General features: G+C 36.8%; 1 protein-coding gene across 5 annotated transcripts in view; it reads left to right on the top strand.

The window, feature by feature from the left end:
- Nucleotides 1–16,941, top strand: part of LOC120534014 (death-associated protein kinase 1-like) — an 81,872-nt gene that overhangs the window by 46,910 nt on the left and 18,021 nt on the right. For all 5 annotated transcript variants that reach the window (XM_039761227.1, XM_039761224.1, XM_039761223.1 and 2 more), the window contains one exon: nt 3,455–3,548. In XM_039761227.1, the coding sequence (XP_039617161.1) occupies nt 3,455–3,548 (94 nt within the window). The remainder of the gene's footprint in view (nt 1–3,454; nt 3,549–16,941) is intronic.

Below are 16,941 nucleotides of genomic sequence, written 5' to 3'. Positions count from 1 at the left end.
ATGCGTAGAACGTTATCACAGATGAAGCATATCCAGCAATGCATGAAAATGCACTTTAAGTAGTTAAATAGTGTAAATAGTGTTGCTTGATGCTAACGCACATTCATGACAGTTTTCTGGCTGTAGCTAGAATGATCAATGTATCATGGAACTTACTGTATGATTTGAGTGCACATCCGCTGTCAGACTGCTGTATCTTTTTTTCATTTAGTGTATGTGCCAGGCTTACATATAGAAAACATGATTTGATTACACATATATATATATAATTTGAATACATTTCTGCTTCGAGAGGAGTTGCATGTTTTCAGTCACATACGGTCTCATTGGTTTTATGGCAGGCATATACTCATGAGCAGTGTTTCCCAAACTTGGTCCTGGGGACCCCCTGTGGCTGCAGGTTTTTGTTCCAACCAGCTTCTGTTTTTAATTGGACTCCTGGGCTAATTAAGTGAACTGTTATTTCTCAAGTTCTGTGTTTTGGGAACAATATAGAAATGATAAAAATATATAAAAACTAGACATTAAGCCCGTTAAAATAACGGGCGCTAGAACAGTAGTGCATAAACATTTGTATGAACAGTCTATATTAAATGGCAAGGGACCTTGTATGTGGCTGTAATATGTGTCACTGTATTGTGTGCCTTTAATTTTCTCTCTCAGTAATACTGGTTTGTATTTCCGTGAAATGCCTGTAATTTTGTCTGACAGTAATACAGTGGAACCTCGGTTCACGACCATAATCCGTTCCAGACCGTATGAACTGTATGTAAATATATATTTTTTTAAGTTTTTAAGCACAAATATAGTTAACTATACCATAGAAAGCACAGCGTAATAGTAAACTAAATGTAAAAACATTGACTAACACTAAGAAAACCTTGAACAACAGAGAAAACTAACACTGCAAGAATTTGCGCTATAGCCTTATGACCCGCTCGCTAAAAACTCTTTTTTTAATGAGTTTTAAGCACAGGGGAAAAAATGAACATTTGAAAAATCTGTAATTTAATAAACAACCAAGAAAAGTAACATTACAACAATGCACGCCTGTGTGTGTGTCTCTCTCTTGTGCACCTTTGTGTGTGCCTCTCGCGTTTGTGTCTCTTAAGCGCACGCCTCTGTGTCTGTGTGTGTGTCTGTCTGTCTCTCGCCTGTGTGACTCGTGTGTGTGTGACTCGTGTGTTTATGTGTGTGTGTGACGCGTGCGCGCCTGTGTGTGTGTGTGTGCGTGATTCGCGCGCGCCTGTGTGTGTGTGTGTGTGCACAGGAAGAGACTGAACACGTGCTGTGTGGCCTCGCGCATGTGCACTTCTCCAGAAGACACACACACGGACTGTGCACGCCTGTGTGTGTGTGTGTGACGCGCGTGCGCCTGTGTGTGTGCGTGACTCGCGTGCGCCTGTGTGTGTGCGTGACTCGAGCGCACCTGTTTGTGTGCGTGACTCGCGCGCGCCTGTGTGTGTATCTCTCTGCACAGGGAATGCACAGGAAGAGACTGAACATGTGCTGTGTGGCCCCGCGCATGCGCACTTCACCAGAAGACACACACGCGGACACTGGATGCACACAAGGGTTTTATTAAAGAGGATTATAAAAATATTAAAATGTACCAAGCAGTTATATGGGAATAATGTATTTTTTTTCTTTTTAACAATATTTCATCTTGATTTTCATTCTACTTTTCCAGGTGTTCTAATTGTTTAATTAATCCATTATTTACTAATTAGTGGGTCTGACGCTAAAGTAGTTTCATCCTTTGATTATTTAATGTTGTTTGCCTGTGTGTCTGCTCTGCCCATTTTTAATTGTCTTTAATAAGATACAACAAAAGGGGAAAACTGCACATAGAAAGGGTAAAATATAATGAAATCAACAAAAGAGAGTTAAGCATTTAAATCTATAGAAAAAGCAGAAATATTTCTAAATGTCTTAGTGAAAAGTCAAGCAAAATTACACCTTTTATTGGCTAACTAAAAAGATTACAATATGAAAGTTTTCGAGGCAACATCTGGCCCCTTCTTCAGGCAAGATGTAATAACAGAGACTGGAGTTCCCTGTGTTTATATACACACTAGGACAAAAAACAGCAATGGTAAAGTGAGAAATCTTAAATGTAAAAAATTAATAGACTCCTTCAGGCTAGAGTTCATTTAACAAGAGAGAAAAACAATGTATGGTCAAGATATTTGGATATGATAACTGTCCAACAAAGTCTTTTGAAGTTTCTAATGAGTTTTTCAATGCAATGTGGATCTGTAGTCAGGTTGTCTGTGTCAGTCTGAGAGATGCAAACAATCCTCATACCTGGCCATAAAACTCTTGTCTCTATTCAAACCATTTTGTAATGTATTAAATTTTAACATGAGCTTAACTTCCCATTCTTTTCTCTCTTGCTGTGTTCTGAAGTTGCCCATAAGCACTGTGACTTTGAAGTCCATCTCACAATGTTCATAGCTGTTGAAGTGGGCCGCTACAGGAACATCTGTGTTGCCACATTTAATGTGGAACCTGTGTAAATTTATTTTTTGGCGGAGTGTTTGTCCAGTTTCTCCCACACAGAGTGCAGTGTCAGGACATTTCATGCAGAGAATTAGGGAGACCACATTAGGTGATCTGCAGGAAAATGATCCCTTTATGTGATGTTTTAGTCGGCAGTGTGGTATAATTATACAGACTATTATAAATGTGGGTGCACGTTTTACATCTTTTCTGTAGGCAGAAGACACATTTTCTTAAATCAAAACTTGCTACTTCGAAAAAAACATATTCACTAAGTTTAAGACTTTTGTTTTCAAATTTGGACTGGTGCTCATATTTTCAAATGGCAAGAAAATACATGGTACTGTATATATTTTTTTCATTTATAAAAAATGCTTTACGGTGGAACATAGCTTCATGGGATGAATTGATACACCATGATTGTGAAGAAATAACTTTGACTTAAAAAATGTTGAACTTATCCATTAAGTGCTTAGAGTAACTAGCTTACTAATGAAAATGTTTTGGTTGTTTTTACTGTGAAAGTTGTATTTTACATTAATTGGCTAACCTGTTAATGCAGTCATTTTAGAGGACTGCCTTCCTCTTAAGTAAGACACATTCTATTACAAATTGTAATATTCTGTTTATCTCATATTTTCTCCTTTTCATTGAGTAAAAAAAAGAAAACAAGTACAATCAAATTTTGAACACAGCATTCATTTTGTAGATTCTCTGTGAATCAGAAGTGTGTGCTACAGCAGTGCTTTATAGTCTGTTAATTTTAGTCCACAGAAATCCAGTTGTTATGTAGCTTATTATAAATTCTTCATAAATAGCTTCTAATAATATAATCATTACAATGCACATCAGTTTCAGTACTCTTCAGGTAGACATTATTTTATAAAGTATATACATAATTCCTTTGTAAGTTCTTCAAAATTTTAAGTTTTCTTATTTTTTGTTTTGCAAGACTGGTATTTTATCTTATGTCCAACGCTGGTTTAGAGATCCAGACTCTCCACCATCTACCGAAGGTGTACAGATTACAAAAAGCAATTTTGCAGGTGAGATTGTGATGACAAAGAGATACTTTCTAAAGTCTATTTGTTTTGTGCTTTCATTAATCAATGTATCTATATTAAAATTTATTGTACCTCTTGATGTCTCAAAATGTTTTCAAATGTTCATGTGAAATCAACAATAATTTAATGTTTGTTAAAATAATTAAGCTATTTGGTGTTATAATCATATATGTACTATCAGAATTAAAGTATTTTTGTAAATCTGATTATCTACAGTAGTTGCCATTAAAGGATAACATTTAAATTTTTTACTTTCTCGTATACACAGCTTAGAGAAAGTATAGGAATCCTGAAACAATTCGACCTCAAGATTTTGATGAATTTTGGCAGTTTATACCTTCCTGAGTCCAAAAATATTATTTTTGAAATTATGTCTGTCTGTGTGTAAACACAATAACTCGAAAACCTTTGACATAGGTCAGTGAGATTTTGTATACCTGCTTTATATCAAAAATAAGGAATCCTATCAACTTTTGGGCCACTTCTGGCAACCGGAAGTGGTACTTTAACTGAATACTTTTGGAAAATTTAGATGATTCAAATTTTGTATAGGTATTTATAATGATAAAAAGCAAACAGATATGAATTTTGAGAAAAATTACTGAACCAGAAGTAGTATTTTATTTAAACAACCATCTGATTTTTTTGTATAATGGAAATATAAACATGTGCATGATATTAAAAACTGTATTCAATATAATACATATTCTTTCAATAATTATTATAAATTTTATTTTAAATTATACATCATGTGGAGCCGACCCGGACACAGACAGGCGGACATGTTGTTAATCACCACCACACGTATTTATTTACAATAATATTTACAATTTACCGTAACTCAAACTCAGTCCCGTGCACAGATACCCCAACACACACAGTCCTGGCCACAAAATGCCTTTCTTTGGGCCACCTCCACACTCTCTTCTGCCTCGTCCTGCTTCCACCCGACTCCAGCCCTGAATGAAGGGAGACGGCCCCTTTTATACATGTCCCGGATGAGCTCCAGGTGTTTCCGACACTCCCCCGTTGGCCATGCCCCAGCGTGGCGGAAGTGCCGGCTGTTCTCCAGGCAGCTCACCTGGTGTCCTCTTCAATCTTCCTCCCAGCACTTCCTGGTGTGGCGGAAGTGCTGAGGTAACAGGTCCCCAAGGCATTGGGGCGCCTCCTGGTGGTGACCACGGGCCCCTACAGGGTGGGGCTTCCATGCCCTCAACCCGTGGCCCCCAAAGCAACCAGGATTGTGGCCCCCACGTGATCCAGGGTGGGCGCAGACCCACATCCGGTCCCTCACGGCGTCCCGGCCGGGTCGTTGCCTGTGGCATCCCTGACAATCATCAGTTTAACAATAGCGTGTAAACTTTGAACTTGCCATGTAAATATAAAAATATAATGGGAACAATATGCTGCTACATCCCTGTTATCTTCCTGGTAATTAATAGATAGATAGATAGATAGATAGATAGATAGATTTAATTTGATGATTTTTTTTTATTTCTGCCATCATTACCACAATTAAATGTAGCTAAATGCAGTTTTACCTATAACAATTTATTGCAATAAATATGACATAATCCTAACACCTTCTCTATGTTTTTAGGTAACTGTAACTCTGTTTACTTTGCATGTAATCTAGGTAATGTATATGTAATCAGGAAAACATTCCACCACCGTTTTTGACCAACCTAAGTGTGAAAATATCATTTTTTTAAAAAAAGATTTTATTGCATTTATTAAAATCAAACAACGTTCCATACAAGCAAATACAATTTTACATGTCTAGGTTCAAGTCCATTCAACCCCCACACATGAGAAGGAGAGCTAGGCAAACATATATAAACTTTAATAGTAGAATAGTAAGTAAATAAATAAAATAAACAGGGGAAGACAATTTGCTTCCTCAATTTAAATGCTTATTGTAAAATCTTATTAATTAGATACTGCCAGGTTTTTAATGTTTTGCACAGATCCTGTAGGTATTTAATTTTTTCCAGCTTCAAGTAGCATATAACATCGGTTACCCACTGACTGAAAAGAGGTGAGTTAGGATTCTTCCAGTTGAGCAAGATAAGTTTACGTGCCAATACTATAGTAAAGGTGATTACAGTTTGTTTGTCCTTCTCCACTTTAAGCTCATCTGGAAGTACACCAAACACAGCTGTTAATGGATTAGAGGAGAGATTGTGACACCAAGGCAGTCTGAGAGGCATTTAAAGATTTTGGTCCAGAATGATGTTAATTTGGTGCACAACTAAAACATGTGGCCCAATGAGGTTGGAGCTCGATTGCAGCATTCGCAGGTTGGATCTTGCCCTGGAAACATTTTGGACAATTTTAAACAAGACAGATGTGCTCGATAGATGATTTTAAGTTGAATGATTGTATGCTTTGTACTCATTTTAATATAAAGTTTGATTATAAATAGAGATAAATGATTCTGTATCAATATTATCAATTAGTTATGATGAGAAACAAAGACATATGATATTTGAGAAATATTGCGCAATTTTAAGTGGTTTTGATGATCTTTTCCTTTATCTCAGTATATGAGAAAGTCGAGGGGAGCACACTCCTAATTTTTTTCTTCAATTGGGTAACTTGTTCATACTTAAAAGGGTTTCTGGAGTGCTGATTTCATTTCTGAAATAAATTTTTACTTTCATTTTTGCTTTACCATAGTTAAAAATTGTTTTCATCATTTCCCCACAATATTTTTGTTTTCTGTGTGTGCCACCATTTTGCCTATCGAATGCCATAATTTTATAATGGAAAACTGACTACAGGTACAATTCATGTGACGTCACAATTGTGAGGGTATAAAAGTCAGCATCATGTACATCCTAGTCATTGAACATTGTAGACAGTCAAAGAATTTGCATATGTGGTTTTCTCAAGTATTTCCCAGTTAAAGATTCCCTTTTGCTTTGAATGTTTTTTTTTTACTTCAATTCTGTTTTGGTTACATAACCAGATTTCTTTTTCCCTTATGCTTACAGTCTTTGGCCTATTATTTTGATTATGCTTAGTCTTCTGGTCTCTCTGAAACTCTGTCTGAAATTTCATTCTGCATTTATTAGCAGAAAACAATCTTGAATTTTAAAAATGGTTTACTCCAAAAGAGACATGTTAAAAGGAATATAAGGCAATTACAAATGGATCTAATGGGACTGAAATATCAAACATGGTAATTTATGACCCTTCTCCAGCAAATGTGGGGGAATTAAACAATCTTTCTCAAAGAATAGATTAAATCAGAGACAATAGTCGTCAACATTCATGGCCTATTCTGGAGATCCTATTAAATGTATAGGATTCCTAAATCAATGTGGTATGGTTTTTGATTTGTAGCGCAAGACTTACCCTCTGAACAAGTTCAGGTAGAATATATTATATCATTATTAGAAGATGAGTCCCTTGAATGGGCATCTACTATGTATGATGCTGACCATCCCTGTTGTTATTCCATAGATTCAATTGTGAGAGGAAATATATGATATAATATTTCAGAAATAGCAGTCAGTAGGTTACTAGAACTTAAGTAGGCATTTAAACCTATTAGAGAATATATTGTAACATTTTTCATACTAGCTGCTGAAGTAAGTAGGGAGAAGGGAAACTTTAATTTCACCGTTTAAAAAGGTTTGGGCTCAAAGAAATTAAAGATGAGCTGGTGAGCCATGCACTGCTTTAGATTGCTTAGTGGATGTTGTTCAGAAAACTGGTATGAGATTAACGGAAAGAATGCTGCCTACCTGAGCGTATAAATCCTGAAGAACCTATAGATTTAGGTGAAACAAGAAAGAGAGAGGCAAGCTAGGGAGAGATTGTGTTGTAGTTGTGGAGATCTTTGACACATAGTTGTTAATTGTCCTTAATTGCTGGGAAATTGAAGTGCCCATTCCAGGTGAAGGTTGGTGAGGTGGGCACATGGAGTAATGACAACTATAAAGGTTAAAGCTTCCCTGTACCATTTTTGGTTATTAAAATTTGTAGTAGATCCAAACTGACTGTTAAACATAACCTAAATTCATTCAACCAGCTGTTGTCAAACACACACAATTCAATCAATAATGGATAACCAGTATGTGGTTTTAAAAAATTAAAAAATAGTCTGACATGAAATGAAACAATCAAATGAGTTCATTGTCTCTTATATAGCAGTCAAGCTAAGGGGTAATAGCCCACAGTGGACAAATGCAGCAAATATGATCAGATCAAATAAAGCTGTGCATCTGAAAGAATATAACAGTTTGTTGACACATTTATTAACATTGACACATTTTTTTTACATATACTAAAGCTATTAGAACTATTTTTATCGTATGAATAGCTAAAAGAAAATGTAGAGAAAGTCAACTTGCATCAACTAAGAATATAGACTATGGTCTTTTAGAAGTACAAATTGGAACATCTGTTTTTAATCTATTAGACCTTCATGTGTATTAGTGTGTATAGTGAAATGTCCCCTGTCTTGCAGGAGCCAATGTTTTTGTAAAGTGGTAGCTTTTTCCCAGCAGCAATCCCAGTTTTGTAATAAAAACAATGTGCTTGTATCCATACCAGGGGGCCTCATGCATAACGCCGTGCGTAGAATTCGCATTATAACATGATGTAAGCACAAAAGCAGAAATGTACTTACACACAAAAAAATCCAGATGCATAAATCTGTGCATTCACAAACTTCCACGTTCTTCCGCTACATAAATCCCGGTCAATGTGAAAAGTAACGCACATGTATGCGCCTGCTGTCCTGCCCCATCTCCTCCCAGAATTACACCTCTTTGAATATGCAAATCAATATAAATATCGCTTAAGATCAGCCTTCTGTGAAAAGACAATATCAAAAGTACAAGGGAAAATAGAATTTCAGTGAATACCAAGTGGAGGCAAGGAAAAACTTACTATTTGTTGGTTTAAACAGTGGTATAAACAACAAAAGGAAGTTGATCGAGTGACATAGCGTGTCGGAGAAACTTGAAAGCTCAAGTTCACAATGTTACACAGTGCCAAAATAAAAAAAGAAGTCACATATCAAAGTCGCCATGAAAAGGCAAGTCGTAGCCCACCGTCTGAGTGTCATATGAAAGCTTATTAGGGTACAGAGAAAAAAAAAGGCACACAGTGGGGAAAAAGCACGAAACGTCAAGTTTAATCTCGAAATTTCCACTTTAATCACATGGTTTATTTTGTCATTAAAGTAGAACATTATAAAGTTCATATTAAAATCTTTTAATTTACTAGTTTCTCAAATCCCATTGTAACTAAAGTAGCATGTTAAATGCTTTGTTTTGTATTTGATCTTCTATGTGATCTATGTGTGTGAATCACTACATGCTTCTGGGCTTTCTCTTCCTCTGACAGGACACAGAATCCATTACATTCATAATATTACAGCTCTCTGAATAATTAAAATACTGAGAAGTATATGTGATATCATTTTCATGATGATAGGAGTTAAAGCATGTTATTAAACATGGGAACACAGTGGCGCAGTGATTGTTCATGTCTCACGCAAGATGCTTGCTGCGCCATGCGCGACCTTCAATGAAATACTTTATTGTAGCAGTATTGTCTCTTTCAAATGTACTAACCCCCAATTCCTGTCCTTACTTTTATTTCTCCAAATACCCAATCACCACACAATCAGCTCTGTAATAGATGTTAAGCCATCTGTAAGCTTAGAACGCCGATTCCTCAAAACTTTTAAGAAGCATTGAAGTATCTTCATAATGTTTAATTTTTCTATCCATCTATCCTTCCAGTGTCGCGCCAGCCACAGCAAGAATACAGCGCAAGGCAGGAACAATCCGTGAACGAAGTTCCAGCTCCTGGCTAGCGCTGCAGCACCGTGTAGTTAAAGTTAAAGTTTTATCTGTATAATATAATAAACATATTTTGCTGCATTTCATCTTAAAAATGATATCATCATCATATGTAAATGCACACTTTATAAAGTAGCTCAGGTTGTGCAATATTATAACTGTATCACAAGTTTACAGTCCGGTGATTGTACTTATAAGTACAGATAGTTCTACAAAGAGCACTTGATGGATTGATTGAGTGTGTGTATACTTCTTGGGATGAAACTGTTTCTGAACTGCAAGGTCAGTACAGGAAAGACTCTGAAGCATTTGTTGGATGAGAGCAGTTCAAATAGCGAATGGCTGAGGCAGCGTGTGCTTGATGCTGTATACCAATAATTCTCTTTCCGATCTGCTGCTGTACAGCTGTGACTCACACTCAGATACAGTGATATAAATACTCCGAGTGGTCTAGTGAGAGTAATATGGAAAAAGATGATCTGATGTGGCAACCCCTAACGCAAGCAGCTGAAAGAAGAAGAAGAAGGTGCAGTGAGAGTAACAATGCTAAAGCAGTTATGGTATTTGGAATAGTTTGACCATTCTGTGGACCATTATATTGTTACAGTTTAATTACAATCAGATGCATTAAACTAATAAGCAATATGTGGTTAATTTCAGTGTATAAAGTTTATAAAGCTGCGTCAGGGAGGTGGATCTGAAAAAGAAAGATAAGCCACACAGAAACAGTAGCACTGCTTTGACGCTGGGTGCCACCAGTCTGCAAAACCGCGTGGAGAACTTGTGTATGACAGGGTATGAGCTACTGTGAAGATCTGCGTGGCTTTATGCCAAGTTTAAGCTTTTTACATTGCGATTTACAACAGCAACAACATTTATTTATATAGCACATTTTCATACAAAAAATAGCTCAGAGTGCTTTACATAATGAAGAAAATAAAATAAAAGACAAAATAAGAAATTAAAATAAGACAACATTAGTTAACATAGAAAAGGAGTAAAGTCCGATGGCCAGGGTGGACAGAAAAAGCAAAAAAAAAAAACTCAGACGGCTGGAGAAAAAAATAAAATCTGCAGGGGTTCCAGGCCACAGGACCGCCCAGACCCGTCTGGGCATTCTACCTAACATAAATGAAATAGTCCTCTTTGTAGTTAGGGTTTTCATTGAGTCAGTCACTTGATGTTGATGGTCATACAGACTTCTGGCTTTTAATCCATCCATCATTGTTGGAACATCACGGTGCTTTGAGTATATGGTGGTGGAGGACACCGGAAAAGGAAACAGAAGAGAGAGTAGGGGTTAGTATAGATTTTAGCGCCACCATGAATAGTTATTATAATGAGTTGGATATACAGAGTATCAGGATTTTAATTACAGTGAAGTTATGAGAAGGCCATGTTAAAGTAATGTGTTTTCAGCAGTGTTTTAAAGTGCTCCACTGTATTAGCCTGGCGAATTCCTATTGGCAGGCTATTCCAGATTTTAGGTGCATAACAACAGAACGCCGCCTCACCACATCTTTTAAGTTTTGATCTTGGAATTCTAAGGAGACACTCATTTGAGGATCTGAGGTTACGATTTGGAATATAAGGTGTCAGACATTCCGATATATAAGATAGGGCGAGATTATTTAAGGCTTTATAAACCATAAGCAGAATTTTAAAGTCAATCCTGAATGACACAGGTAACCAGTGTAGTGACATCAAAACTGGAGAGATGTGCTCAGATTTTCTTTTTCTAGTTAGGATTCTAGCAGCTGCATTCTGTACTAGTTGCAAACGATTTATATCTTTTTTGGGTAGTCCTGAGAGGAGTGCGTTACAGTAATCTAGTTGACTGAAAACAAACGCGTGAACTAATTTCTTAGCATCTTTCAATGATATAAGAGGTTTAACTTTTCCTATGTTTCTTAAGTGAAAAAATGCTGTCCTAGTGATCTGATTAATATGTGATTTAAAATTCAGATTACAGTCAACAATCACCCCTAAGCTTTTTACCTCCGTCTTGACTTTTAATCCTAATGTATCCAGTTTATTTCTAATAGCCTCATTGTATCCATTATTGCCAATCACTTAAGATTTCAGTTTTCTCTTTAATTAACTTGAGAAAGTTACTATTCATCCATTCTGAGATACAAGTAAGACATTGTGTTAGTGAATCAAGAGAATCAGGGTCATCAGGTGCTATTGATAAGTACAGCTGTGTGTCATCAGCATAGCTGTGGTTGCTCACGTTCTGCCCTGAGATAATCTGACCTAACGGAAGCATGTACAGTGGGTACGGAAAGTATTCAGACCCCCTTCAATTTTTCACTCTTTGTTATATTGCAACCATTTGCTAAAATCATTTAAATTAATTTTTTTCCTCATTAATGTACACACAGCACCCCATATTGACAGACAAAAAAAAGAATTTTTAAAATTGTTGCAGATTTATTAAAAAAGAAAATCTGAAATATCACATGGTCCTAAGTATTCAGACCTTTTGCTGTGAAACTCATATCTTTAACTCAGGTACTTTACATTTCTTCTGATCATCCTTGAGATCACCTTCATTTGAGTCCAGCTGTGTTTGATTATACTGATTGGACTTGATTAGGAAAGCCACACACCTGTCTATATAAGACCTTACAGCTCACAATGCATGTCAGAGCAAATGAGAATCATGAGGTCAAAGGAACTGCCTGAAGAGCTCAAAGAAAGAATTGTGGCAAGGCACAGATCTGGCCAAGGTTACAAAAAAATTCTGCTGCACTTAAGGTTCCCAAGAGCACAGTGGCCTCCATAATCCTTAAATGGAAGACGTTTGGGACGACCAGAACCCTTCCTAGAGCTGGCCGTCCGGCCAAGCTGAGCTACCGGGGGAGAAGAGCCTTGGTGAGAGAGGTAAAGAAGAACCCAAAAATCACTTTGGCTGAGCTCCAGAGATGCAGTCAGGAGATGGGAGAAAGTTGTAGAAAGTCAACCATCACTGCAGCCCTCCACCAGTCAGGGCTTTATGGCAGAAGCCATAAATGTCGGAAGCCTCTCCTCAGTGCAAGACACATGACAGCCCGCATGAAGTTTGCTAAAAGACACCTGAAGGACTCTGAGTTGGTGAGAAATAAGATTCTCTGGTCTGATGAGACCAAGATAGAACTTTTTGGCCTTAATTCTAAGCGGTATGTGTGGAGACAACCAGGCACTGCTCATCACTTGTCCAATACAGTCCCACAGTGAAGCATGGTGGTGGCAGCATCATGCTGTGGGGGTGTTTTTCAGCTGCCGGGGCAAGACGACTGGTTGCAATTGAGGGAAAGATAAATGCGGCCAAGTACAGGGATATCCCGGACCATGTGATATTTCAGTTTTTCTTTTTTAATAAATCTGCAACAATTTTTTCTCTGTCAATATGGGGTGCTGTGTGTACATTAATGAGGAAAAAAATGAATTTAAATGATTTTAGCAAATGGCTGCAATATAACAAAGAGTGAAAAATTGAAGGGGGTCTGAATACTTTCCGTACCCACTGTAGATTGAGAAGAGCAGCGGACCCAGGATAGAGCCTTGTGGAACACCATATCGGATATCATGTGTCTTTGAGTTGTAATTACCACAACTAACAAAATTTTCTCCCTGCCAGGTAGGATTCAAACCAATTTAAGACCTGCCAGAGAGGCCCACCCATTGACTAAGGCGATTTCTAAGAATATTATGAGCAATGATGCAGCACTCAGATCTAAGAGGATGAGAACAGATAAATGGCCTCTGTCTGCATTTACCCACAGATCATTTACTACTTTAACAAGTGCAGTTTCTGTGCTGTGATTTGTTCTAAAACCCGACTGAAATTTATCAAGAATAGCATGTTTATTTAGGTGGTCATTTAACTGCATAATGACTGCCTTCTCCAGAACTTTACTTAAGAAAGGCAGGTTAGAGATGGGTCTAAAATTTTCAAGAGCGAGGGTCAAGATTATGTTTCTTAAGTAGGGGTTTAACTACAGCAGTCTTAAGACAGTCTGGGAAGACCCCCGTATCTAATGACGAATTTACTATGTCAAGAACATTATCAATTAGCACGCCTGATACTTCTTTGAAATAATTTGTTGGTATTGGGTCAAGGACGCAGGTGGAGGGTTTTAATTGAGATATTATTTTTTGTAAATCAGGTAAATCTATCCTAGTGAAAGAGTTTAATTTGTTTATAACAGGATGCTGGGGTTTAGGAGGATCCTTAGTGTTGGGGAGATATACTATGTTATTTCTAATATCATTAATTTTTTGATTGAAAAATACAGCATAGCCTCACAGGTTTTACTGGAAGTACTTAGGAGGCATTCCTTTGAGTTACCTGGGTTTAGTAGACATCAATTGTAGAAAATAAGACTCTGGGATTACTAGCATTGTTATTTATAATCTTAGAGAAATAGCAGCGCCTCTCAAGACGGACAGTGTTATTGTATTCTGTTATTTTAACTTTTAATATTTCATAGTGGATAGTTAGTTTAGTCTTCCTCCATTTACGCTCAGCTCTACGGCATGTTCTCTTTAAATCAGACACTCTTTGGGTCTTCCATGGTATAACAATGCTAGAAGATTTTTTAACTGTCTTTTCAGGTGCAACTATGTCAACAGCAGCTCTCACTTTAGTATTAAATCTTTCCACCTTACTATTTACATTATCCTCGCTATTATAGTTGGCACTGTAAACGGGCTGATTGCTTGGAATGTTTCTAAGTTTTAAAGCTGCTGATGAGTCAAAGAAGCTTTTTAACAATATGCTTCTCATGAGTGTTTTTATCATTATTTCTATATTAAAAAGTAGAAGAAAATGGTCTGATAGACCAATATCAATGATCTTTATATCAACTTTAAGACCTTTAGTAATCACTAAGTCTAACGTATGACCTGCTTTATGTGTAGGCTGATTACGAGCTGTCTCAAATCAAAAGAATCCAGGAGGTTCATAAATTCTTTTACTTTTTGGTCACACTGATTATCTATATGAAAATTAAAGTCGCCAACTATTAAGAGTGTGTCATAGTTCGTAATTAAAATTGACATTAAGTCAGAGAATTCCTCAAAAAAAGACACGTTGAATTTTGGAGGTCTATACACGGATACTAGAACGTGAGAATCTCCATGGATAACAACGGCAAGATACTCAAAGGACTTGAACTTACCAAAACTGACATCTTTACATTTTAACGGCTCGAGTAAATGTTTGCCAAGCCCCCCCTTTTCCTGGCGGTCTGCACGAGTAAAACTGTAATCCGGACGCGCAGATTCGATTAAAACAGCCGTGCCATCTGAGCTAAGCCACGCTTCACTTAGTGCAATAAAATTTATTTTTATCATTAATAAGATCGTTGATAAAAACAACGTCTTGTTAGTTAAAGCTCTAACATTTAATAGTGCCATATTTAATGTTTGGAGGGCAGAGATGAATACTATGTGCTTATTGATATTTGGAATAGGAACTAAATTATTTTTATTAGCTCTGTGTGTATTTTTTGTTTAATATATAATCTGTTTTTATAGTTTTAATACATTGTTCAGCTAAAATAGTAATTTTAATTAGATTATTGGAGTTTATGCCGTATTGCCTAGATTTTCTGCGTGCATTGAGATTGCTTATTACAGTATTAATGTTGTGCACGTTTACGGAAGATTTTATTAAACAATTATCATGTCCTAGCACAGCAATAGCATTTTGGATGGGGTTAAGAGCAGAGATAGATAGTCAAGATAAACGAATTACTTTAGATATGTTTTCGGAGAGGACCCAGGCACCGAAACTGTTCGGATGCAGGCCATCTCACTTGAAGAAACGCAGTCTTTCCCAAAAGAGGTCCCAACTGTTGTTGAACCTGTGGCTTGCTTCTTGCAGAAATCCTGCAGCCAGTTGTTTAATCCTCGCAGACGACTGTAGTACTCGTTTGATTTTCTGAGGAGAGGTAGTGGACCCAAAATGAAGATCTTTGCCGATGGGGTCCTCTCCTTCGTATCTTTAATTAATGCTGCAAAGTCAGCCTTGAGGATTTCCGATTGTTGGTGCCTTATATCATTTACGCCGGCATGCAAAACAGTTGTTCCAACTGCCCTGTTCTTGTGCTTCGCGTTGATTGCCGGTGCACGTCTCATCACATCTCGGACACGACCACCGGGAAAACAAGAAACAAACGATTTTCCATTAGGGCATACGATATTGAGGTTTCTAACAATAGATTTTTCTGTGCATACGCTCCGTTTATACATGAGGCCCCAGGTCTCTATTGAATTTCCTCATGGAAATAATTTAAAATTTCCCTATGGGATTAATAAAGTTGATCTAATCTAATCTAGTCTAACAGGCAGTTTAATGAGTTCCACCCTCCATATACACCTTGTCAATAGTAAGACTCAATGCCCTCTCCATCTCATTTTGGTACACTGACATGAAACCTCTGTTGCTTCTCCAGTTTATGTTAAATATTATGTATAACACCATAATCAGTATTTTAAAATGTCAGTCTGTTATTACATTGTGCTAAGAAATCAACAAAAACATGATTGCATTAGTACTTCCAAAAATTAATGAAGACATTGAAAATTTCATCATCAGAGGCCAGTCTCAATAAGTGTTTTTAGGTGATGCAATATGTGACATTTAAAGGTCCAAGTACTCTCAGGTATAACTACAAAATGGTGAGAGGGTATCATTGCACAGATTATCCCCATCATTGATTCAAAGATTAAAAATATGTACTTATACATAGACTATACATACCTTAAGAGTCAACAAAAGGAAAGCTGATAGATTATTCAAGGAAGAGGTCATTATACTGATGACAATGTTTTGCTCTTAACTGTAGTGTTCAAATGTGTTATGAGATTTCATTCTGAGAATTTGCTTTGTATGGGAAATATGGGTTTCTTTATGTTGAATACATTTCTATGCAGTTACCATTGCAGTAGAATATTCCTGATCATAGTGGTTATTTAATTCATAGTGCCACAACATTATTTTGTTTTGATATAGGTGCTGCTATGTTTCATTATAAAACATATGATTATCTCAAATTAGAATAGGGAACCAGACAACTGTGTCTATTATCAAAAGGCTTTTTGCAATTACAATTGGACCATAGGTACCTACCTCCAAAAGCAGTGGTTCATTCACCATTTATTAAAGACATGTAATTGATATTTGCCACATTTTAAGGCTGGGGATGCTGCCTTTATCTGCTGGCCTTGTACACAATACTCTCTTTTTTCAGCTTTCTTTAATCTATACAATATTCATTCTGAGGAAGTAACTAGGGATTGGGACATTTGGAGATCTATGATGATAATGTATTCGCATCCTCTGAATTATTACACTCCAAATGTAATCTCCTGGTGACACACCATTCCTTTTATATACAAATGAAAACTTTGTCAAAACTAATCTACCTAAGTATCCCTGAGGTGATGTTAGCTAGTCCAAATGAAAAATTGGATAGCATCTCTAGATTTTATCAACAAGTTTTAATGAATGTATATATTGATGACCTTAGGGGATGTAGGAAACAGGTCTTTTAACCATCATT

Source organism: Polypterus senegalus, chromosome 8 (assembly GCF_016835505.1).
Source record: "Polypterus senegalus isolate Bchr_013 chromosome 8, ASM1683550v1, whole genome shotgun sequence".
Taxonomy (NCBI): Eukaryota; Metazoa; Chordata; class Cladistia; order Polypteriformes; family Polypteridae; genus Polypterus; species Polypterus senegalus.
The sequence above is the reverse complement of the archived record's forward strand: the minus strand, read 5'-3'. Positions and strand labels throughout refer to the sequence as shown.